Raw genomic sequence first — 25,267 nt, 5'->3', positions numbered from 1 at the left:
GTATGGGGGACCTCCTAGTGAAGGGCCAAGGTAGTGTGTGGCTTTTAACGTCACTTCCGATTAAAGAGAATTTGGTTTAATTAATTCAGTTCATCACTGGCATTATTGTTTGATTGACAATGATGGGAACTCTGGAAAATGTTTCCAAATCAAAAATACATTGTCCTGGGCGTCCTTCCCAGAGAATTTGGAATGTACAATATATCTATCCTCAGGCTATTTGAACAGAACTCAGTGGCTGAATCACCCCAGCAAGAATCTCTGAGTGAGTGAAGCATACTTGTGTATCACTTGTTTGAAAGTGTAATGGGATGCAACCCCTGCCGGCTGTTTTTCTTTCTTCTTCCTGAACCATTCTATTTATGCCAATCAAACAAAGTGGTTAAATGTATTTGCATTTTGAACGTCAGAAAATAGATAAATAGGTAAATAATGAAGTCAGTATTATGAAAAGCTGGCTTAAAACTCAACATTCAAAAAACTAAGATCATGGCACCCAATCCCATCACTTGATAGATGGGGAAACAATGAAAATAGTGAGAGACTTTATTTTTTTGGACTCCAAAATCACTGCAGATGGTGACTTCAGCCATGAAATTAAAAGATGCTTACTCCTTGGAGGAAAAGTTATGACCAGCCTAGGCAGCATAATAAAAAAGCAGAGACATTACTTTGCCAACAAAGGTCCATCTAGTCAAAGCTATGGTTTTCCCAGTAGTCATGTATGGATGTGAGAGTTGAGCACTGAAGAATTGATGCTTTTGAACCATGGTGTTGGAGAAGACTCTTGAGAATCCCTTGGACTGCAAGGAGATCCAACCAGTCCATCCTAAAGGAAATCAGTCCTGAATATTTATTGGAAGGACTGATGGCTGAAGCTGAAACTCCAATACTTTGACCACCTGATGTGAAGAACTGACTTATTGGAAAAGACCCTGATGCTGGGAAAGATTGAAGGCACGAGAAGAAGGGGATGACAGAGGATGAGATGGCTGGATGGCATCACCGACTCAATGGACATGACTTTGAGCAAGCTCTGGGAGTTGGTGATGGACAGGGAAGCCTGGTGTGCTGCAGTCCATGGGGTTGCAAAGAGTCGGACATGACTGAGCGACTGAACTGAACTGAATGAAGTCAGTGCAGGGCTTTGTCCATGACAGCAAGTATGCAGCCCTGAACAAATGCTCATTTTAAAAACATCTCCTTGGGTCTTGGAGCACAGAAAGCCCTACAGTTTAGTCTCATGTTCCATAATTTTTGTCAATAGATTTTCATTTGCTGCAAAGAATTGAGAATTTCATGGTAGTGGTAGAAATGCTGTGATTGTTAAAAGAGGAGGTGAGAAAATACACCCGCTTGAGCCGCCAAGGTCTTGCTGAGGAGGCAGAGGCAGACATTTTTAAATGGCTGCATTTCATTTGTGAGGCTGGCAGTTCGACAGGAGAAGTTTTAAGAAAATTGCTAAACATTAGGGAATTGCTCTGGAATGAAAGAAAATCATGCTCGTGTTGTGTTTACCACAGAAGCAGACTCCACATTTTGTTGCCATGTCTGAGTCTTCACGAATGTGTAATATTGCAAAGCCCGTGGTAAGGAGAAAAGGATGAGGTCTTGATTAGTTTGATATTCCTTTTAGAATTCACTGCCACGTTGTCTGTTTCCTCGGGGACCCCCTACTTTCTTCTCCATTCGTGCTAACTAGAAAGAAGCTTAGCTGACAGATTCTAGAAGACTGCTTCCCTCTGCCTGTTGCCTCCTCCTCCTCCTCACTCCTCAGCTGACACCAACATCCTCTGCACAACTTGTTAAAAAACTTTTTTTTTTTTTTTTTGAAAATGTCCCCTTATTTGAAAGAAAAGATCCAGAGACATACAAGGTGTCACTTAATTTTTATTTCTGGTCTCTCCCACCCCCAGGTATCATAAATAATAAAGCATTTTGTCTTGGACTTGACTGTTAATAATTTTCTTCCGAAGAGCTCTTCTAACTTCGGGTGAAGACTGTGATCGCTTCTGAGGAGAGATACCGTTCAGCCAGCGATGAGAGGAGGTTGGGAAAGGGTTTCCATCTGGGCAGGATTACTTGGGAAATGCTTTAGGCTGGTGAGAGACCTGAGACACGGTGCACGCTTCAATCTTTCTTTTCCACTTGGTGTGTAAGGCCCCCAAACCCAATACCTGTAGGGCCGAAGTTTTTGGCATAGCACACTGCGGACGAGAGAAAGAAGGGGACAGGGGAGGATGGGCCAGTCAGCACCATTATTTCAGTTCCCTGTATCTGAGCACAGTTATTTTACCTGGGTCAAGCGTCTTTTTTTTTTTTTTTTCTCCCAGGCATCCTTTTGATAAATGTGTTTATAAGTTACCTTTTAAACAAATTGAATTGTATTTTATATCTGCTTATAAAACTGTTTATGCACCTTTGCACTCTCCTAAGTGTGTTCAGAGACGTTTTCTCTTGAGTCCCCATAATCTGGCTGCCAGTTGCTTGCCCAGCACCCCCCGCCTCCTGCTTCCCTCCCTGCACTCCAGGTACACACTGCCTAGAATGAGCCACAATGTCCCAGCCTCGGTGCCTCTGCACTCACTGTTCCTGTTCTGGGACACCCCTTCCCAAAGCCAGAGGAAGCTTCTCTCTTCTAAGAACGCTTCCCTGGACCACTGTCTGCCCTGGTGCCCTGCACTGTGTGGCACAGCACTTGGGAATGCAGTTATTCATACTTCTCTGCAGGTTGATCTCCCTACCAGCTGCCGCAGCATGTTAGAAGTTTCTGGCCCGTGAATGCTGAGGACCCTCTGTATCCTCTACTACCGGGAGCAAGCTGTCCCTGTCAGTTGCTGCATCAGCTTCCACCCGGTCTCATGCTGGGAGAAGCCGGGCCACCTGCAGTCTTGGTTAGCAATGTCCACCCTCTCCCCCCTCCCCAACTCTAACACACACATTCAGAGATCCTGAGAACCCATCACTGGGTGAAAAGGGTGAGGGAACCCTGTGGAGAGGCAGAATAGGGCTAGGAGAGGCTCTGAGGACAGTGCCACGGCCCTAAAGCATCCCCCTTCTTCTCGGCGTCAGGAAGGAGCTAAGCCTCTCTTCCTCTCTGCAAGACACAGGGATGGTGGAGGCAGTTTGGGGCAGACCTGTGAGGACCAGAAGGCAAACCAGCTTGTCAGTTCTGTGTGATCACTAAGTGATGTGCAACTTCAGAACCAGACATGTCAGGAAGGAAGGGGGGAGGGAGGAGACAGGTGTGTCTTGATGAATTCAGCAGAGGCCAAACAGAGTTCATCCTCCCCAACCTCCCATCACCCCTATCTGCCAGTCATGTGGACAGAGCATTCAGGTTTTGGGAAGGGAATGTGATGAGTCCAGACCTGAGGCCCCTTCCGAGGCCAGTCAGGACACTGCTGCCTCCTTGGCCTCCCTCCTGCCAGGTGCCCAGCTGCCCTCAACTTCCCTGAGCATCTGTAAAGTATCAGGTCCCCCCACATGCTGCTGTGGAGCGGGGCCAGAGATGGGTCAAGCGGAAGGTTACTTTCCATTCAGTGGCTGGCTTTGCCCTGCATCCTGGGAGCCCAAACCTGGATCAGGATGAGAAGCTACGCCTCTAGGCAGGCACAGGCCTCTCAGCAGGGACACAGGTTTCCCTCCCAAGGACCCTCCCTGAGAAAACATCTCAGGAGAGTCTCTGGAACCACTCACCTTTGCAGTAAAGTTCCCCATCTTTGTCAGTGACGTTTGTGGACTCTAGACTCTTCCCACAGATGGCGCAGCGAAAACAGGTCTTGTGCCAAGGCTGTGGGGCACAGGAGAGCAGGACAGTTGGATATTTAATAGGGCAGGCAGAGCATTTGCTTCCTTATTAAGTCCCCTGACCAGTAGCATATAAAGGAGTGCACTTGTCTTAATCATTGACCCAACTATTTGGCTCCCAGAATCATTTTTCCAGGGATTTGAGGAAAATGAGATACAAAAAATTGGCCTGTGATTCTTAGGACCTCTAAAGCTGGATTTATCAAAGTGATTTTCATATATATCCCTTCAGAACAGACTAAATAGAAGAGGGATTCCTCTTTCTAGAAGATCAAAAAATAAACTGGAGAGAGGGGAACTTGGACTTGAGGCAGTGGGTAACATACTGAATATAAAATGAAAAAAGAAAGGCGAAGAAATGGGCCATCATCTAGGGAATTCAGCCTCATTTTTAACTCTCTGTACCTCCTCTTTTTTTATTGGAGCAAGTTGATTTACAGTATTGGTTTCAGGTATGCAGCAAAGTGATACATGTGTGTGTGTGTGTGTTCTTTTTCAGATTATTTTCCATTATAAGTTATGAGATACGGAATATAGTTCCCTTGTTGTTTATACAGGTAGGTCCTTGTTATTTAACTATTTTATATATAGTAGTGCCTGTCTGTTAACCACAAACTCCTAATTTATCCCTCCCCACCCTTCCCCTTTGGTAACCAGAGGTTTGTTTTCTGTGTCTGTGAGTCTATTTCTGTTTTGTAAGTAAGTTCGTCTATAACATTTTTTTAGATTCCGCACGTAAGTGATATCCTCTGATACTTGCCCTTCTCTTTCTGACTTAGTGTGGTAATCTCTAGGTCTATCCATGGTGCTGCAAATGGCATCGTTTCACTAGATGTCTGAGTAGTATTCCATTGTGTGTGTGTACATTTGTTATCCATTCCTGTGTTGGTAGACGTTTATGTCGCTTCTGTGTCTTAGCTATTATAAATAGTGCTGCAATAAACTTTGGGGCAGATGTATCTTTTCGAATTAAGAGTTTTCATCTTTTCTGACATATGCTCAGGAGTGGGATTGTGGGGTCATATGGCAACTCTATTTTTAGTTTTTTAAGGAACTTCCCTACTGTTTCTCATAGTGGCTGTACCAATTTACATTCCCACCAACAGTGCAGGAGAGTTCCCTTCTCTCCACACCCCCTCCAGCATTTGTTATTTGTAGTCTTTTTGGTACTCTCCTTGTATTTCTGATGGAAGAAAGTTGTGTGGCTTAGATGACCCAGAAGATTGCCTGCCTTCTGGGTATCTGCATGTCTCCCATGCACAGCCCAGGGTCCTCACCTGTATTTAAGTGGCCAGTCCTGGGGTGGAGACAGTCCCTATATTTGGAGTCAGACACTCTCTGTGGCCTTCCTCCCCCTGGTTAGTATAAACAGGATCTTTGTCTGTCTTCAGGCTCAAATCCTTGGGTGAACACCCTGGCTTCAGGCCTGAAACTGGAGCTTGTGGACAAGTGTGGGTTACTGTCTCAGATGTTGAGGACTCTCCCTGTTGCTACAACGTTTCTGAATGAGGATACTTCTAGCTGCTGTGGGATGTTTGCTGTGTGCATCAGTGTGGCACCAATAGCAGGCTGAGTTATGCAGTGGCCTCGGCTTCCAGAACTGACACTTTTCTGGAAGGATTGTGGACACTGAAGACAAGGGAGCTTGTGTATCTTTGTATCTCCAGAGCTCCTAGCTAGGTGCCTTCCCTCCAGTGAGTTAATGTATATTGCATCAAATTCTACTAGTTCCGGTTTCCTAGGGCACTGCAGGGTGACCGTCACAGTCCAGGAAGGCAGGTGAGGATGAGTGGCTCCTAAGTGGCTCCTGGGAGCTAAGGAGGGTCTGCCTCCCCCTCTCATTCCTCCCAGCCCACGGGGTGGAGGCGGGCACATCCCCATCTGGCTCCTGTGGAAGTCCTTACCTTACCACCTCCCATCACCTTCTCAGCAGCATAGACCGACTTTCCGCATCGAGGGCACTTCTCCGATTCTCCAAACTTCGCAAACTTGGAAGGGTTGCTGCTGGTGGTGGCTGAACGTGCCTGCTTTGGGGACCTGGTGGAAATAGACAAACGAATGAAACCTATAGACTTCCCTTGGCAAATAGTATGAGCTGTGTGACCTTGAGCAAGTTACTAAACTTCTCTGTGCCTTAGACTCCTCATCTGAGAGTGGGAATAGTTACAGTGCCTGGCTCACTGTTGAGAAGGTTTAATGAGGCCAGATAACTAAAGCACTTAGACCAGCACCTGCCTGGCATGCTGTAAGGGCTAATGAATGTGAGCCAGAATTCATTTACATCTTTCCTTTCTGTTGTAAAGCACTTAGCAAATGTTCCATGTATGTAGCTTGTATTATTGCTATTGTTGTGTTATTATCCTGATTGCATATTTAGGGTTATCTGTACCATCTGGAAACCCACAGGTCTGCTTTCCAAAATGAGTAAAAATATTACAAGGCAAGATAGCATCTTGACAGTTGATACTAAACAAACCATAGTCCAATGAGCTGATGCATTCCTTGTCACAATTCAGATTGTCACCCTGCATCCAAAGGTCACCTGCCCTCTTGAGAGCCATGTCTCAGATAGAGGCACAATAATAACCCTGCGTTTCCTTATCTTTTGGTGTTTCCTTGCACATTTATTGTTTGAGTCTCATCATAACCCTCTAAAGTAGGTAGGAGAAGCTGGAGAGTAAGGGCCAGAGGAGTAACTGCCCAAGGTCAGCAGCTCATAACTGGTGAAGCTGGGATTAAAGCCAGGTTTCCAGACTCTCTTTCTGTCTGTGCAGCACCCCAGAAAAAGCCCTAGCATAGAAAAGTGAGCTTTGGGTAATGTGAAGCAGAGATTGCAGCTGGTAGCATCTTTCTTTTTTAAATAGCATCTCCAGTTGGAGTTGAGTGATGAGAAAAATTTAAATGACAAATCACACATCCCTGTACTTTTACAGGCTCTACCATGGGCTGCGCTCTTTGAAAGGGACCAGATGACTCTTCAGATGCTATCACTGATCTCTGGGGGACACTGCCTCCACTGGGCTGGGCCTTTCTGCCAGTCCCACTGCAGAGCTGAGCCCGGGTACCAGCTGGCCAGATAGCAGCTGCACGCCGGTGACTGTCAGTCTGTATACTCAGTTTTAGGCTGGAGGTCAGCACGATCATCAAGTAGAACAGACTGGTAGATGGAGGTGGCACAGTGTGAAATCCCTGCTTCCCTAGGATAATGCTAGGGAAACCTCAGCACTGTGCTGGTAACAGACAGGGCAGCTAGGAGACCCGCAGAACAGTCATAATTGATTGTTTACTCAGCACAGTCCATCCCCACAGACCCACTCCCCCCTACAATGCAGACATTAGTCATCTTACAACCCAAGGGGAGAGATCTTTCAGCGACAAACACACAGAGAAGGGCCATTGCGTCCCTGCCGTCTATATGTAATTTACACAGAAATACTCAAAGGGGAAGGAAAGAGACTCCATGCGGTTTTGCAAAGGTCAAACAATAGGACATCTGTACATTCTGGGTTTTCTCTTGACATGCAAACCAAGAGCTATGGTATAAAAGTAATTGCCCTTTAGAAAGACAGATAATTTAAAGAGTGTCTTCAGAGAGATGACACATTGTTAGAACTTGGTCAGACTGAGTATTCTGTTGTTGGCAAGTCAACAATGGGGTTCATTCTCCCATCTCCAGAAAACGTTGCCATGGGAACAGAATGACCTACCCTGAGAGCTGGGGCTTTTACTGGCAGGGAGAAGCGGGGCAGTAACTCACTGTTGGAACTGGAGTCCCAGGTGTTCGCCTGTGTCCGTGCTGAGGCAGCCAGCGCCTTGTCCATACCCGATCCCTTTGGGGCCATACCGGCGCCCGTAGCAGACCTTACAGTAGATCTCTGACTCGTGAGCTGCCACCGTGGTGCTGTCCAGCGCCTTCCTGCAGGCCACTGCCAGGGAAAGGAGGGTCTGGGAGTTAGGGCTGCGATTCTTCCCTCCTTCCCTGTGCCGCTAGTGCAAGGGGCCCCCTTGCCAAGGACCAAGGAGCCGAGCACGAGGGGCCCCCCAAGCCGAGCATATGACTTTGATTCCTGACCTGTGCATCTGCCCTGAGACATAGGTTTCCAAGACAGTCCTGTTTCACAGATGAGGAAATGGGAGCACAGAGAAGGGAAGTCGTGTTTTCACCGGTGCCCAGCTAGAAAGAGGTGGCAACCAGGACTGGAACCCAGTGTGTGGTCTCAGACCAACTAAGAGTAGTTGTCCTTGAGCGTCTCACCCCAAATGACATCGGGAAGTGTGAGTGTTTATGTGTGGGGGTAAGCAGGGAGTGAGGCAGGGGAGGAACTTATTTTTTTCTTAATCACATCAGAATCAGCACTGAGCAGTTTCTCTATTTAAAATGGACTCTGAAGGGCACTGTGATATTCAGGGAGATAATTATTGCTGAGACTACTTTTGATCCAGTGCTGGAAGGAGGGGACGTAATGAAAGGGTAGACCTGCTCTTAGGCTTCCATTGACTCAAGTCACTGTATATCACCTAATATAAACTATGGGCGATACTTTACATTAGTATAGTTATTACATATATTATACATAGTACGTAAGACTATTTTTCCAAAAAGAAGATTCATAGAAAATCTTCTATTAATTAACATTTTCAATTAATAGAAACATTTTTGTCAACTTGAATAAATAAATGTTTAAGGATGTAAATGAAAATGTCAAATACCTACTTATAATATTTAATAATATAAATAAAAAATATAAAATACATTGCTTTGGAGACATTAGCTTTTTTCTAATCTTACACAAATTCAGGAAACAAATTGCATCTAAATTATTTCTCTGCATCTTCACCTTCAACATCTCCCTTCTCAACAGTGTCTTCCTGAGGCAGCTGACCCAGCTCCCCAGAGCAGCTCATCCCCACGTCTGTCTGTATCTGAGAGGCAACCCTGTCTCCTCGAGCAGGAGGCCGTCACCTTGTGTGTCTCAACAAGAAGTACCTAATAACAATAAAATTAGGGCGGCTTTAAAAGCATATAGGATTTCCACAGCTTAATACCTTGCTGTATTGCGTTGTAATGATGAGCCTTAAAGACTGTTTACGGTGATATGCAGTGCTTATAAGAGTGAGGTCATATCCCCAGGAATAATAATACATGTGCATTCAATTTGTTTGCCTCCTTTTTAGAAAACGAGTTCCATTAAGTGACCTCTATAAGCAATCCAACGTTTAATGAGATTGTTTCAAGCTAATATGCCTTTCTCAAATGGTAATTTTTTTTTTTTTAAAGTAAGTAATTGAATAGGAGAGAGAGAGAAGATACGGTGGTAGAAGAGGTGGGGTTGGCCAGAGGTCGGTGCTTATGTGGCTGGAGAAACAGGCATACGGGAGTTCAGTAAACAATTATGTCAATATTATGTGTGTTAAATTTTCTAATTAAAAAATTTTAAATAAACTGAGAGTCTGTCCTGTAGCATGAGAGACTTTATAAGGCTTTGAAGCCAAGGTGAACCCTTTTTGTGAGGAATAATTTTGGGGGGAAATGCCTTATATTTCAGCATATTAAGTATATATCTATCTTTGCCCTTCTTATCGCTGTCATTCCTAATCTCCAGAACAACTTGTTGAATATTTATAATGTTAGAGACTGAGTTCTTTGAGGTAAAAACTATTTTAATATCCCCAGAACACAGCACAGAGCCTAGTCCAAAGTTAGTCCTCTGTAAACATTTGTTGAGTGAATGAGTGAGTGAATTGATGCATGCATGCATGCATGAATATCAGTGACTTGTCCGTGATTACTACTACTACTACTACTACTAAGTCGCTTCAGTCGTGTCCGACTGTTCGACCCCATAGACGGCAGCCTACCAGGCTCCCCCGTCCCTGGGATTCTCCAGGCAAGAACACTGGAGTGGGTTGCCATTTCCTTCTCCAATACATGAAAGTGAAAAGTGAAAGTGAAGTATTACACAGCAGTAAATTTCAGAGCCAGCCTCGGATCCCTTTGACCCTACTCCAGTGCTCATTTCCATCACTCCAGGACTTCCTGGCCCCTGTCTTGTCCTAAACAATTCTGTAGCCACTCCCTAGCTTCTGACCAACCTTCACCCCCAGGCGCAGCAGAGTTGTGCTGTGCAATACCATAGCCACCTGCCCACCACATGAAGTAATAATGTGTGTATTGATGACACGTTGAAATTATTATTTTTTATATGTTGGGTTGAATGTTTAAAATTTTCACCTGTTTCTTTTTATGTTTTTAAAAATAGAGTTACTAGAAAAATTTTCTATATGTGGCTTGCATTATAGTTTTTTTGGATAGCGCTGGTAGGGAGGATTAAGATTTGTCTAGAAGTTTGGAGAACACTGGCCAAGGGACAGACTAAGGTAGACTTTGCCTCTATCTCCAGCAATTACAGAGTGACCTATGGACAGATCAGTCCTGTGATGAAACTATAGAAAAACATGCTCCAGAATCTTCTGTCCACCACTGCTGAAACCTGCTCAGATCCCCATCCCACCCGCGAGTTCTAAGGAGAATATTCAAGGGTTGAAAGGGATGTAAATGCTTGCATCCTTTCTACATGGTCCATTAAAGAGGGCATCTTCCTGCTTCCTGGGAAGGACACCCCTCACCATGGAAAGCATCGCTATCATTGCCTGCTCCCACTCAGATATCCAAGTTGATGGAAGGAGAATAAAGGCCTAGAGAACTGGACTTCAGGTGAAGAACCCCAGCTTTCTTCTTATAACTTGTGTGGCTGGTATAACCATGTCTGTTTTGTAAATGGGGAAATTGAGGCTCACCATGGTGAAATGACTTACGTGGTCACAGTTACAGTGCATGGCAGGGTTCAGACTCAAACCCTAGTCATTTTTACTCCAATTCCAATGTTCTTTCCAGTATTTCTTATCCCTACTCTTTTAAAAGAACATTAGCTATTTTGGACAGAAGTCAGAGGGTTATGGAATAAATCCTCTTGGATAATTGTGATGATAATGGTGAATCTGCTGGATGTGTATGATGACTTAAAATTAACTACCCATCATTAAAACCTAAAACGTTGGTAGATTTGCCAATCCAATCACTCACAGCAGCATTTTCCCCTGTTCCTCAGTGAGAATTATGTATGTTGTAAGAGGTACAGGATAATGAAAACTTCTGGAGCAGATAAAACATTACTGTTACTGGAGGATGAAGGGTCTCTATGCCCTAACAGATGGAGCACTACCCTTGAAGTTCTGTTTGAAACAGTTTGAGGCAGCGTGATGCCTTGTGGCTGCTGGGTAAGACATGGGGATGGATGGAGCACTAGGCAGGGAGAGCGTCTGCCAAATGTCAAGTAAGACTAACCCTTAAGCCAGACCTACTGGAGGGAAGCAAAGAAGGTAAGTGCCCAAAACAGAACTGCTCTCCTACTAGAAGGCAGTCGGGTTGAGGAGACTAGACTGGGATTTGAAGGTACAGACTCTGCTCCTGGCTCTGTTGCAGATGCCTGTGACCTGGGCTTAGACATGAGAAATGACTTGTCCAGAGTCACATGAGTTGGGCAGAGCCTGACTCCTGGGTGGACCACAGAGTCTTAAATGTCCCCCTAGTTTTGACATTTGTGAAACTGTGTCCAACAGGGGACGGTAAAGATTCCCCTTGTCAAGTTGATGGTGCCCCAAATTCTTCCCTTTCTGACCCTTCCAGAATCAGCCCCTGCTGTCCCCTCTCCTGACACTGGTTTTTTCTTAGGAAAGGCCCATCGCAGCTGGCTTCAGCGACTGCTGGCCTGTGGGAACAACCCATTGAGCCAAGTCCAGCCTGGCTGCAGATACGTGATGACTTCCTTTCTCTGCCAAGTCACACTTTGTAAATATCACCACGGGGTCAGGGTTTTCACCACTGGGAGCTTGTTCTGATTCTGAGCTGCAGGGAAACTGCCTCTGAGCCGGGCACGTGGTTGGAGAAGGGGTGCTTAGGAGAGCACCGTCCCTTCTTTAGGCCATTCCCCAGCGTGGTAGTCCTAACAAGGTTCCGGGGATGCTGAAGCGTTGGGTCCTGGGGCCATCCGCTGAGAACAGCTGATACACAGTATCTGTGGCTAAGGGTGAGCTCTGGTGTGCCCTTGGTATGCTGAGGGACTGTCATGGTGTTCACATCCAACTCACTGCAGTGGAAACAGGTCTTGTGGAAACTCCTCCCATTGCACTGGATTTCTTCTGCGTGGTAGACGGTCTTTTCGCAGGCTCCGCATTTCGCTCCTCCACCCCAGTTTGGCATCTTGAAGACTCTCTGATCAAGGTCAAATCTAGCAGGATATAAAGCAAATACCCTCAGTTTAGGTGGCCTCCAGAGTGAACCAATCATGGTTGACATATACACATTGCTGCTGCTGCTGCTAAGTCACTTCAGTCGTGTCCGACTCTGTGTGACCCCACAGACGGCAGCCACAAGGCTCCCCCATCCCTGGGATTCTCCAGGCAAGAACACTGGAGTGGGTTGCCATTTCCTTCTCCAAGGCATGAAAGTGAAAAGTGAAAGTGAAGTCTCTCAGTCATGTCCAACTCTTAGCGACCCCATGGACTGCAGCCTACCACGCTCCTCCGTCCATGGGATTTTCCAGGCAAAGTACTGGAGTGGGGTGCCATTGTCTTCTCCACATATACACACTACTGTATATAAAATAGATAACTGATAAGGACCTACTGTATAACACAGGGAACACCACTCGATACTCTGTAATGACCTGTATGGGAAAAGAATCTTAAAAAGAGTGGATATATTTATAATGGATTCATTTTGCTGTGCAGCAGAAAGTAACACATTGTAAATCAACTATACTTCAAAAAAAAAAAAAAGAACCAATCCTTAGTAGTCCTGTGGCCTGCAGACCAGGATCAAGCCCCAGTTTCTTGGTGGTTCATTCATTCATTCAGCAAATGGTTACTGTGTGTAAGTCAGCGGATAAGCTCAGACACTTAGAGCAAGCTCTGAGCCAGTCACTTTGCTACTGTGGGTGTCAGTTTCCTCTTTTGTTAAAAATTAATAGTCCCTCTTCCTGTGTACCTCACAGGGTTCTCAGAAAGAATGGATAAACTGGTTTTGTGTATCTGAAATTGTATGCAAATATTCAGTATTGTTATTTTCTTCCATCTAGATGTTTTTAAAACTGTTCCATCAGAAGTGGGAACAACCTATGAAAACCATATCTTATCTAGCTAAGTGTTTTTTGAGTCACCTTGGATCTTGCTAAGATGCAGATTCTGCTTTGGTTGATCTGAGGAGGGGAGGAAGTTCTGCGTGTCTCAGACTCCAGGATGAGCTGATGCTGCTAGGAGTGAACCACCCTTTGGTTAGCAAAGCCTTCGCCAGTCATGCGTGTGTGCTGAGTCACTTCAGTCATGTCTGACTCTGTGCGATCCCATGGACTGTATTCCACTAGGCTTCTCTGTCCACGAGATTCTCCAGGCAAGAATACTGGAGTGGGTTGCCGTGCCCTCCTCCAGGGAATCTTCCCCACCCAGGGATCGAACCCACATCTCTTAGGTCTCCTGAATTGGTAGGCAGGTTCTTTACCACTAGTGCTACCTGGGAAGCCCTGATAAAAATACATATACATATGTAATATTTTAAAACTCTCTTCAGATTCATTTCATCTACCCATTAATTCCTTTTTAAGAAATATCATTGCCCAGGTAATGAGCTATGTTGGCACCACACTAGATCAGTGGTTTGGAAACCTACCTCCTGCCATTAGGGCTACCGGCAACTTGCTGTGTGCATGGAAATGAACTTCATAGGGTCTCTTTATATCTGTTTCCCACCTGTGCTATGAAGAGAGTCCTTCTTTTCTTTGCTGCTTCACAGTGTTGTTTAGAGGATGTGCAAGAAGGTACTTATCACTGCTCTCAGGGACAGGTGTGATTCCAGGAGCCAGGTGATGTTCCTGTGAGTCTGCCCACATCCTTTAAGCACCTTCTGTTGCCAGGAGCTGCTGACAGCCAGCCCCAGGCCACCCTTGTCCCCTCACTAGAGAACTATGTTTCAGAGATACCAGGCTAGGAGAGACATCAAGAATTTTTTTTCCTCTTTCCTTCTGTAGACACAGAATGTATAAGAATGTATACAGTGTATAAGAATGAATCCAGTTTTCAGTTTCCCCAGAGCAGAACTAAACTGAGCTATCCATGCTCAGTGAGATCTCTGAAATCCTGTCAGTCCCGGGGCTTGAATTTTCTCTGGGATCCTTTGGTTTGTAAGAATTCTGGTGTGTCATCTTGTCATTGGCACCAAGCACTATCAGACCATTCCAAGTGGCTGCTTCGACTTTCTGCTTCCCTTCCAGGAAGCCAGTCACCTTCTTATAATAGTTGGCGATTAACACTAAAGCTCCTGAGTCACCTGGTATGGATTGTGTCTTCCAGCCTCATAACAGAGACAGGTTTTGCTAAGAAACAGAAGGCAAATAGCAAACAGATCATGGAACCCAATACTAGGACAAAAGGGAAACTCTCCATCTAAATGCTTTACAAGGAGCTTTCCTTTCTTCCAACAACGGGTTAGGTTAGCCAGAAACCTACCCTTCCTCTCAGAGAAACAAGCTCTTCTTTTTATCCAATAAAATCTTAGAAAATATAGCCACACCATGAGGCTTGTGGGCTCTGAATTCCCCAACCAAGGATTGAACCCTGAGCCCTTAGCAGTGAAAGCGCCAAGTCCTAACCACTGGCATGCATGCTCAGTTGCTTCAGTCATGCCTGACTCTTTGTGACCCATAGACTGGTAGCCGTGCCAGGCTCCTCTCTCCATGGGATCCTCCAGGCAAGAATACTGGAGTGGGTTGCCTTGCCCTCCTCCAAGGGATCTTCCTAACCTGGGGACTGAACCCATGTCTCCTGCATTGCAGGTGGATTCTTTACCCACTGAGCCACCTGGGAATTCCCCTAACCACTCCTCCAGGAAATTCCCCAAAATGTTTTTTAAAAAGGAAACCTTTAGTGCTATTTCTATAGTTCAGGTTGTTCAATATAGTGGCAAGAGTAATGGATTTTTAGTTGAAAGCCTTGGGGTCAAATCTGCATTCATTCATTCATTCATTTAATCACCATGCGTTTACTACCACCTATCATGTGTCAATGTATCATGTGTCATGTATTGGGCTTCCCTAATAACTCAGTTGGTAACGAATCCGCCTGCAATGCAGGAGACCCAGTTCAATTCCTAGGTTGGGAAGATCATCTGGAGAAAGGGATAAGCTACCCTCTCCAGTATTCTTGGGCTTCCCTTGTGGCTCAGCTGCTAAAGAATTCTCCCACAATGCAGGAGACCTGGGTTCGATCCCTGGGTTAGGATGATCCCCTGGAGAAGGGAAAGGCTACCCACTCCAGTATTCTAGCCTGGAAAATTCCATGGGCTGTATAGTCCATGAGGTTGCAAAGAGTCAGACATGACTGAGCGAATTCACTTTCACCTTTCACTTTCTGTCATGTGTCAGACACTGCATTAATTTCTTGGTGAGGGAATCAAGGAGGAGAAAGCTTATAAAGATGGGTACTTTGTGTCCCATTCCCTAGCCTTGAGAAGCCTACATTCTAGGAAGATATCTAGGAAGATAGGCAAGAACCAGCATACTCTGTACCAGAAAAGAGTCTTTTGGGATGAGTCGGACACGACTGAAGTGACTTAGCAGCAGCAGCAGCAGCATGCAAATTTAAAGGAGGAAATGACTTAGCCACTTACCTACATTTAGATTGGGGAAGAAAGCAGTGAGTTGTTAGAGGATCACAGAAAACATCACAAAGAGTTTACCAGACAGAGAAAAGGAAAAAGGACATTTCAGGCAGAGAAAAGAGCACACAGAAAGGCTTTGTGATCGTAAAACACCCTGAAAGAGCTCAAATTGTTTATACTTTACTTTCAGGGACAGAATAGACTTTTAATATTGCAACCTCATGTATACACAAGATGAGGCATAAAAAGTAGACATTTGGGGTAATATTTTAGCCAACTTCTTTTTCCAAGATCCATCCTTCTCTGACTAAAGATGATACATTTTTGGAAAAGGGTAGAATCATGTAATTTTCCTCATGTTCGTTTTGATCCTGAGTTTCAACATAATATAAAATAGAGAAGAAATGTAATACATATCTAGAAATGTGACTTGTGAAATTAATGACATGAAAAATTTCAATGAAAACAACCCCAGGTCAAATTTCTCATTTCACATCTTCAATGGAGATTTCATTGGCATGTCTTGCAATTTAATGGGAGACAGAGATACCTCTTAGGGGGATTGTGTGTATGTGTGTGTGTGTTCAGCAGTTGTCTACACATGGTACTTTTCAAAGTAAGTATAAGATTACAGATAATAGCTATTCACAAGGTAATGGAGCCTGCAGAGGTTGTTTTTAAGTGATCATAAATATCTGACATACATTTATCAAGATGTCAGGACACAAAATAGAAATCCATAAGCATTCAATTAAACAGGTGCTCAGGTCCACTTCTAAAGATGGAAGTGTAGCTATGGGGGCTTAACGCAGGAGACATCTCTGATTTCTTCTTTGGATGCTCAAGGCCAAATGGCAGTGTGCGTTGTGAAGCAGCCTGAATGGGAAGACACGGGCTTTAATCTTGACCTTGCGGCCTTGAAAGTGGGTGAAAAATGACAATGTTATGTCCTGCACTTTCCTCACAGGATCCTTGTGAAGGTCATGGAAAGATGATGGAATTTAAAGCAGCATTGAGAAGCTGTTCAATGGCAAGTCATTGTTACTCACTTTATTTCAGGTTATTCAACCTGAATAACCATCTGCTAATTAAGTCACTATGATTTGAAAGAACCTTTAGGTCTTGGGTTACATACCTAACCTCAGCCTCTCGCATGGCTTTGGAATTCCTGTGTCTCAACATTCCCTGAGCCAGGCCTGGAGTGCAAGTTTACTCTGGCAAGGTCCAAGGGATGGGCCACTTGTTTATCAGCATTGCCTGGCACAGGCAAGGGTCACTGAAGGTGGGATACCAAATATAGGCTTGCCCGTCACTCAGCCCCATTTGTCACCTGGATCAGAGTCTCCATCACATCACCTGGCGCTACTCCCTGGGCCAGTCCCAGAGATGGTCTTGTCTGTGAGTCAGGATTAAAATGGGAGACAGTCCGGGATTTAGGAGGATGAAAGAGAATGCCAGACCCTGCCATGTCAACTAGGGAGAGGGTGGACTCCAGACTGCTGAATACCCAGTTCCCAGTGAGAGCTACCTGTGTGGATTTCTTAATGAATAATGCTGTGGAAGAGATTATACTGGAATGCACTATTGTGGGGACTGGAGAAGAGAGTAAGCCAGATGCAGGAGGCCAGAGTTCTAGTTCTGCCTGGCCTTTTCGAAGCTGTGTGATCTGGGAAAGCCATGCAGGCTCTCTGAACGTTAATGTCTCTCTCTAAAACAGGCATGATAATCTCATCTATTTCACTATTTTGGGGAGGATGGTAGTTGTTTGAGTGAGTGAAATTGCAGAGTATTATAAAATGTGAAAGCTGATGAGTCCTGCAATAACTCTAAGTTGTTCACATATCTATCTTAATTTTTTAAAATATTGCTGTACTGCGTATTTTGGGCACATTCTTCCTAATTCAATACTTGCTTTTTCTTTTTTTAAACTACCAACTATAGAGCTGAATGGAGAAGGAGATGGCAACCCACTCCAGTACTCTTGCCTGGAAAATCCCATGGACGGAGGAGCCTGGTAGGCTACAGTCTATGGGGTCGCAAAGAGTTGGACACAACTGAGCGACTTCACTTTCTTCTTTGTTATAGAGCTGAAAGGTGATACCTTAGGGCAAAAGTGGGTGGGATAGATAAAATAGGTGCTCAGTGATTCTGTTTTTTCTTTATTAGGGGTCCATTAAAGAACCAGGCCACGGGCTTTGAGCAGACACCGCCAGTGACAATGCTCTTTTCATCTCAGTGTTGGTTGTTCTGTTAGAGGCCTGATTCCACATAGTGAGTTAAATTGTCTGCACTGACTGAAGCAAAGATTTGGATCATAGAAACACATATCTGGAATCTAAGTGATAATCAGTACTAATATAATCGTGTTGTTGAGTCAAATTGTCTGGAGCCTGGCCCTTGGACCAGGCCCTGTGGCAAATCTCATTTAATCTTTACAGCCACTCTTCAAGATAGGTGCTTACAACATTCATTTTAGAGACAGAGACAAGGAATCTTGGGGAAATTACATTGCTCAGTGGCTAGTGGTTCTGGCCATACTTGGCTAGTTTGTGTCACATGGCTAGGTTGGAACTTAGGCGGCTCTAACTCCGAAGCTGTGTTCTTCTGTTAACCTTAGCTACTACTTATTGTTTACTGAGTGTCAGTTGCTTTATATATTACTACTTTTAATACAACAGCCCTGTAGAGCAAATGTTGTGATTCCCATTTTGTAGATGAGAAAACCGAGGCACAGAAAGCTAAAGTGACTTGGCTGAAGTCCCATAGCTAGTAAGCAGCAGAACCACAAGTCAAACCCCGTGGAAGCTGGTTCTGTGCCCCATGTCCCTGCTTACAACACACTGGAGAGGGGTCCAGAGTCAGCAACTCCATTAACCAAACTTCACAGGTGATGGGAACTGGGGTCTTACCGACCTGTCATCTCTCTGTGGGGCAGAGAGAGTACTCATGGGTGGGAGTAATGGGGCGATGGAATTCAATTCAGTAAAATAAAGGACTTTCCTAGAGTCAGTGCTCCTCACACATGGAAAGGGCTCCTTCGGGACTGGAGGGTTCTTTCTTCCTCTTGACTTAGCTTGGGCTGGATGGCCAAGTGGCTGCAATGTGGTGAAGCCCTTTCAAGGGTACTTCCTGAGACAGATTTAGGAATCTAATTGGTGATTGGAACCTCACCTGGCAGAGAAGCTGCCCAGAGGTATTTCCTCTTAAACACTGCCTCTTTAGTTTTTTCATCCAGGTAAAACAGATAATGTGGGAAAACAAGGGCTTTGGAAAGAACCAAACCAGGGTTCAAGAAGCACTATCTATTCAACTGTGGGCAAAGTACTCAAAATCTTTGAGCTCAATGTCATCATGTACATAAAGAGAGGATGAGAAGGCTTTTCTTAGAAGGTTGTTTTTGGTTAAATAAGACAGCAGTAATAGCAAAGATACTATATATAAATGCTTACACATAGCGGGTGTTTAATAATTTTAGTTGCTTTCATTATTACTGTTAGTGTTTTTAGTCTCCAGTTTTAAAATCCATTTTCTTTTCTTTTTTAAAAATGTATTTATTAGGCTGAGCCAGGTCTTCGATCTTTGTTGCAGCATGCGAGGTCTTTAGTTACGGCATGTGGGATCTAGTTCCCCAGTCAGGGGTTGAACCTGGGCCCCCGGCACTGGGAGCACCAGAGCCTTAGCCACTGGGCTACCAGGAAAGACCCTAAAATACGTTTTCTTAAATAAATCTTTCCCATTCCTTCTCCATGGCTCTTCTGTTCAGACTGTGAACCCACTCTGTTTCTCAGCCTTCAGAGTGTGCTGTACCCAAGAACAGATGAAGCCTGGCAGCAGAGACAGCACGTTGGCAGAGTCCTGAGCCTGTGCCCTGGGGCAGCCACTTCCTCACTTGGGCAGTTCTGGTGCCTAATACCCGCTGACCTTGCTGGTGCTCTGGACTTGGAAGGGAAGCAGTGAATCCAAACAGAGTGCCCGTGGCCCAGGGAGACCGTGGCTCCCCCTGGGTAGGACACGCAAGGTCGGCAGCTTCCTGCTAAGCTTCTGAGGAGATACATGAAGTCCCCCTTCCAGAGGCCCTTTCTCAAAGTCTGGAGAGCATAGGTCACTTAATCCCAGTACAAAAATACACACAGCTCTTTTAAAATTCAGACAGAGTAGACACACCTGTCCCTCAAACTAAGGCTGTAGCGCACGGGTCATATTCTATCTATTCTGGAATCGTCTCTGAGATGTGGCCGACTGTTACTCTCAGAAACTCGCTTGGTTCTCTCTTGACCTTTATAATTTGTTTTTAAAGACCACGTTGCACCTTAGTTTGCAGCCTGTTCAGCCACTTCCTAGCCATGTGACCCTGAGTGATTACTTTGCTTCTTTGAAGTTTCATTACTTGCTCTGAAGAATGATGTCTTGCAGGACTTTTGGTGACTTTTGGCTACCTGTGTTCCACACCTGCGCAGGGCAGTAAACAACCGACAAATCATGATCCTTCCCCTTGCCCATGATAAGGTCGCTGGTCAGGCTCAGAGAAGCTTCTGTCTTCTTTGGCCCCCAAAATAAGACAATGATTGTCTCTTCTCCCGCTTCCCTTCATTGCAGTGAATAACTGCGATTCTTTACAGTTGAAGGCATCCCATTTCTCTTTGGCTGTGAAGTCCAGCTCTTGGATATAGTACTCCTGAAAATCTGAGTGGCACACTTATAATTGGAAGTCTGCCTGCCTCAGGAGTTCTATTTCCTGTGTATTATATTCCTTGTCTGCATCCTTCCTCTTGTAAAACAGGTTAATCATCTAACTCTTGGTCAGCTTGTTATTTGCTCCGACCTCTATCATCACACTTGTAGTGGCTCAGATGGTAAAGAATCTGCCTGCACATGCAGGAGACCCGGGTTCAATTCCTGGGATGGGAAGATCCCCTGTAGAAGGGAACGGCAACCCACTCCAGTATTCTTTCTTGGAGAATTCCATGGACAGAGGAGCCTGGCAGACTACAGTCCATGGGGGTCACAAAGAGTCGGACACAACTGAGCAACTAACACACTTGTACTTAGCAGGAAATCCTCTTGCAGCCCATGGGGTTTGGCCCTGTGCCTTTTCTCCAAGGCCTTGATTATTTGTACAGTTTTACTAAGCTTACAGACTACTTTCTCATACTTTATTCCATTTGCTTCTAACAAATGCCCTTGGGATAGGTGGCCTAACTTTAATTTTTACTGTTCAGAAATGGAAACTCAGAGAAGTGATATTCAAAGCTAGAATTTGAACTGCCTCTATGGCTGAGGCTCTTCATTTGTTTCTATTTCCTTTTTCAAGTTCGAAGAATTTCTTTCTTTTTTTTTTTAAACATAAACTTTTTTTTTTTTTGGCCACACTGGCTCTTTGCAGCATGCAGGCTGGCACCGTTTTAGTTGCCCAGTGGCATGTGGAATCTTAGATCCCCAGTCATGGCTCAAACCCACACTCCCTGCACTGGAAAGCAAATTCTTAACCGCTGGACCACCAAGGAAGTCCCCCAGGATTTCTGAATTTGTATTCTCCCGAGTCTGTCTCCTCGTCTTCCAGGAGGACTGTAGCAATTTGCCTGTTGAAAGATCCTGCTCACTCTTTCCTTCTCCTTCTCTGCCCCCCAGTCCCCTTCCTCCTCCATCTCCAGTGGATGACTTGTGTGAGGGGCTGCAGGGCACCTGTCTGCCCGTTTGAGAGGATTCTGAGCCTGGGGGTCACCTGTACCCCTACCAACAGGCAGGGCTTGTTTTAAGGACTGAGTTGTTTAGAATGGAACTGAAGTCAAGCCAGAAGAGTCTCTGACATTTTCTGGGTCATAAAGAAGTTTTATATGCATTGCGATGAACTGAATATACCCAGTGTTGCAGTTCAATCCCCAAAATATTATAAACTGAGGACATAGGTTTTCCCCATTTTCCTGCCCTTTTTGTATTGATGCCCACCTTTCCTTGCATTCAGGAGACGGCCAGTACAAGCTCATCAATGGCAATGAATTGTAAATTGTACTGCAGAGACAGGGGTCCTCAGACCTGTTCGCCAACCCTTCCTTCTTGAGGAGTCACCACCTTGGCTCAGTGAAGGGAACAGGATTTAGAGGCGGTGGCTCTGATCCTTGAGCAGCGTTTTCACTCGTTTCTCATTCTCAGTCACACTCATGCCTGTCATTCACTGGGATGTAACAACAACAGTAGCAACAGAATCCTGTACTGAAATCTAGAGGAAACAATGGGAATCACCCCTCAAGCCCCAGCTGGGAATGATCTTCCAGTAAACAGAACTTTTAATGGATTTTCAACACAGACGTGTCTTTTGAGGGGGCTTGTTTTGAGTAGTTTCAAATGATTAAGAGCAAGTCTGTTGCTGAACATCCTTGGGATATAAAATCAGTTTTAAATCAATGACTCTTTTGAGTTTTACCAAAGTGCAAGAGAGGATAAGGTGAACTGTAGAAGTCTGAGTCCCTCACTCACACCTTTTGAAAAAGAACAGATCCTTGTATTCTAAGCATTGGAAAGGTGGCTTCTGCTGTATCGTGTCTATTTAACCACTTTGTGCAGGGCTTTACAGTTTAGGAAAATGTCACCACATCCATATTGATCCTGGCAGAGGAGACCAAGACCCCGAGGGCAGGAACTTTCTCAAAGTCACACGTCATTCATTATGTGATCCTAGGACTAGAATGAATGCCTTTTGACTAAGACAATAAGAAACATTATTCCATCAAAATAGTTTTAGACCAAAAATGATCCCTTATTCTCTGTGAGCTTTCCTTGCACCCTCAAATGCTAATCACCCTTTGAGGAGTGTTCTAGACAACTGGGTTTACCCCAGAATCGAGCATAACTTGAGCCTCCTTACACAGAACCAGAGTGGCTGGTGGCGCTTGAAAGAAATACACACTTACTCTATGAAACACACCCTTACTCTATGGACCCTTCCTAGTCCCAACGCGCCCCCAGGCCAGCCCACCCCCAGGCCTGATGCCCTTCGCTCCACTCACCTGTCTGTGTGATCTCTGTCGGCTCAGCTGCATAAAGGGGCTCACGTCTGCTTTAAATACATGGGGGCCGTCACCAGCCTTGGCCTGCGGTTCAGGGAAGGGGAGGGAGGCTGAGGGGAGGGGGTGAATGAGACATGAGTAACACAACTGCTATCAGAGGCTGAAAATAGCTTGTGACCAAAGCCCTGAGTGTCGTTCCCCCACACCAGCTGCAAGGCCCTTGGAGAACCATATCGCCTGGGTTTTGTATTTGCCAATCGCCTTTGGCACACAGGGATCAATTTGTGGATTGTGCATTTCTGATCAAGTGGTGGGAACAGGAACAAAAGCAAGGAAGGATTTTACACCAAAAATCATTTTTCCCGGCTCTCAGTCCCCTGACCTTCCTGGAAATCGATGCAGAGTACCTGCATATGAATCATGAACCATATCTGGGCGCCCTCTGGAACTCGAAGACACAGGCCACTGTTCTCGTGAAGGAAACTCAGAGCTAAAAATAAGAGTGATGGGTGTCTGGAATGATACTTAGATAATCTCTTCAAAGCAGCTTGGGAAAATAAGGCCAGCTTAATCATTAAAGTCCTGTTACTTCATGGCCCACTATCCTATGAGGATAAGTTTTCTCTCCAAAGTTTTTAGTTACTTTGTTATCTTTTTCAATTTAAGAATTTAACATGGCTGTGCATCCTATTTAAGGGAAGTCTTGACAAGTCTCTATAAACCCACATTGTTTTTGGAGGTCTAATTTCTCACTGCCTGAAGGGCACATATGTTTTGATCAAGCATCAAGGACTTAATGAATGATAGAATTTGATAGCTGACAAGAGGTTCAGAGGTTTAATAGACAAATTGCTTTCTTTTTAATAAATTATATATATATATGTTATATATACATGTATTTATTTGGCTGTACCAGGTTTTAGTTGCAGCATATGGGATCTAGTTCCTTGTCCAGGGATTGAACCTGGGCATCCTGCATTGGGAGCACAAAGTCTTAGCCAATTTGACTGCCAGGGAAGTCCCAATAGACCAAGTCTTTATGCTATGGCTAAAGAAACAGACGCCTAACTTGTTCAAGGCCAGACCATGAGGTCTGGCCACGAGGTCAAGGCCAGATCTAGGACTTCAGTTCAGTTCAGTTGCTCAGTCGTGTCCAACTCTACGACCCCATGGACTGCAGCAAGCCAGGCTTCCCGGTGCATCACCAATTCCCGGAGTTCACTCAAACTCATGTCCATTGAGTTGGTGATGCCATCCAACCATCTCATTCTCTGTCGGCCCCTTCTCCTCCCACCTTCAATCTTTCCCAGCATCAGGGTCTTTTCAAATGAGTCAGTTCTTCGCATCAGGTGGCCAAAGTATTGGAGTCTCAGCTTCAGCATCAGTCCTTCCAATGAATATCCAGGACTGATTTCCTTTAGGATGGACTGGTTGGATCTCCTTGCAGTCCAAGGGACTCTCAAGAGTCTTCTCCAACACCACAGTTCAAAAGCATCAATTCTTCAGGGCTCAGCTTTCTTTATAGTCCAACTCTCACATCCATACATGACTACTGGAAAAACCATAGCCTTGACTAGACGGACCTTTGTTGGCAAACTAATGTCTCTGCTGTTTAATATGCTGTCTAGGCTGGTCATAACTTTCCTTCCAAGGAGTAAGCGTCTTTTAATTTCATGGCTGCAGTCACCATATGCAGTGATTTTGGAGCCCCAAAAAATAAAGTCTGACACTGTTACCACTGTTTCCCCATCTATTTCCCATGAAGTGATGGGACCAGATGCCATGATCTTAGTTTTCTGAATGTTGAGCTTTAAGCCAACTTTTTCACTCTCCTCTTTCACTTTCATCAAGAAGCTTTTTAGTTCCTCTTCACTTTCTGCCATAAGGGTAGTGTCATCTGCATATCTGAGGTTATTGATATTTCTCCCAGCAATCTTGATTCCAGCTTGTGTTTCTTCAAGTCCAGCGTTTCTCATGATGTACTCTGCATATAAGTTAAATAAGCAGGGTGACAATATACAGCCTTGACATACTCCTTTTCCTATTTGGAACCAGTTTGTTGTTCCATGTCCAGTTCTAACTGTTGCTTCCTGATCTGCATACAGATTTCTCAAGAGGCAGGTCAGGTGGTCTGATATTCCCATCTCTTTCAGAATTTTCCACAGTTTATTGTGATCCACACAGCCAAAGGCTTTGGCATAGTCAATAAAGCAGAAATAGATGTTTTTCTGGAACTCTCTTGCTTTTTCTATGATGCAGCAGATGTTGGCAATTTGATCTCTGGCTCCTCTGCCTTTTCTAAAACCAACTTGAACACCTGGAAGTTACGATTAACGTATTGTTGTTGAAGCCTGGCTTGCAGAATTTTGAGCATTACTTTATTAGCATGTGAGATGAGTACAATTGTGCAGTAGTTTTAGCATTCTTTGGAATTGGAATGAAAACTGACCTTTTCCAGTCCTGTGACCACTGCTGAGTTTTCCAAATTTGCTGGCATATTGAGTGCAGCACTTTTACAGCATTATCTTTTAGGATTTGAAATAGCTCAACTTGAATTCCATCACCTCCACTAGCTTTGATCATAGTGATGCTTTGTAAGGCTCACTTGACTTCACATTCCAGGATGTCTGGCTCTAGGTGAGTGATCACACCACTGTGATTATCTGGGTCATGAAGATCTTTTTTGTACAGTTCTTCTATGTATCCAGGACTTGGCAGGTCCTAGATCAAAATTCAAGTATCT

General features: G+C 44.8%; 1 protein-coding gene across 1 annotated transcript; it reads right to left on the bottom strand.

The window, feature by feature from the left end:
* Positions 1–1,870: 1,870 nt before the first annotated feature.
* On the bottom strand, positions 1,871–22,674 carry CSRP3 (cysteine and glycine rich protein 3). The gene is made up of 6 exons (XM_019954918.2): positions 22,525–22,674; positions 11,959–12,098; positions 7,568–7,736; positions 5,715–5,847; positions 3,700–3,793; positions 1,871–2,207 (listed from the first exon to the last, which is right to left on the bottom strand). Exons 2-6 carry the CDS (start codon positions 12,068–12,070, stop codon positions 2,131–2,133), a joined length of 585 nt encoding a protein of 194 aa, XP_019810477.1. The 5' UTR covers positions 12,071–12,098; positions 22,525–22,674; the 3' UTR covers positions 1,871–2,130.
* Positions 22,675–25,267: the final 2,593 nt, after the last annotated feature.

Source organism: Bos indicus, chromosome 29 (genome assembly GCF_029378745.1).
Source record: "Bos indicus isolate NIAB-ARS_2022 breed Sahiwal x Tharparkar chromosome 29, NIAB-ARS_B.indTharparkar_mat_pri_1.0, whole genome shotgun sequence".
Taxonomy (NCBI): Eukaryota; Metazoa; Chordata; class Mammalia; order Artiodactyla; family Bovidae; genus Bos; species Bos indicus.
This window is presented reverse-complemented; position numbering and strand designations above follow the sequence as displayed.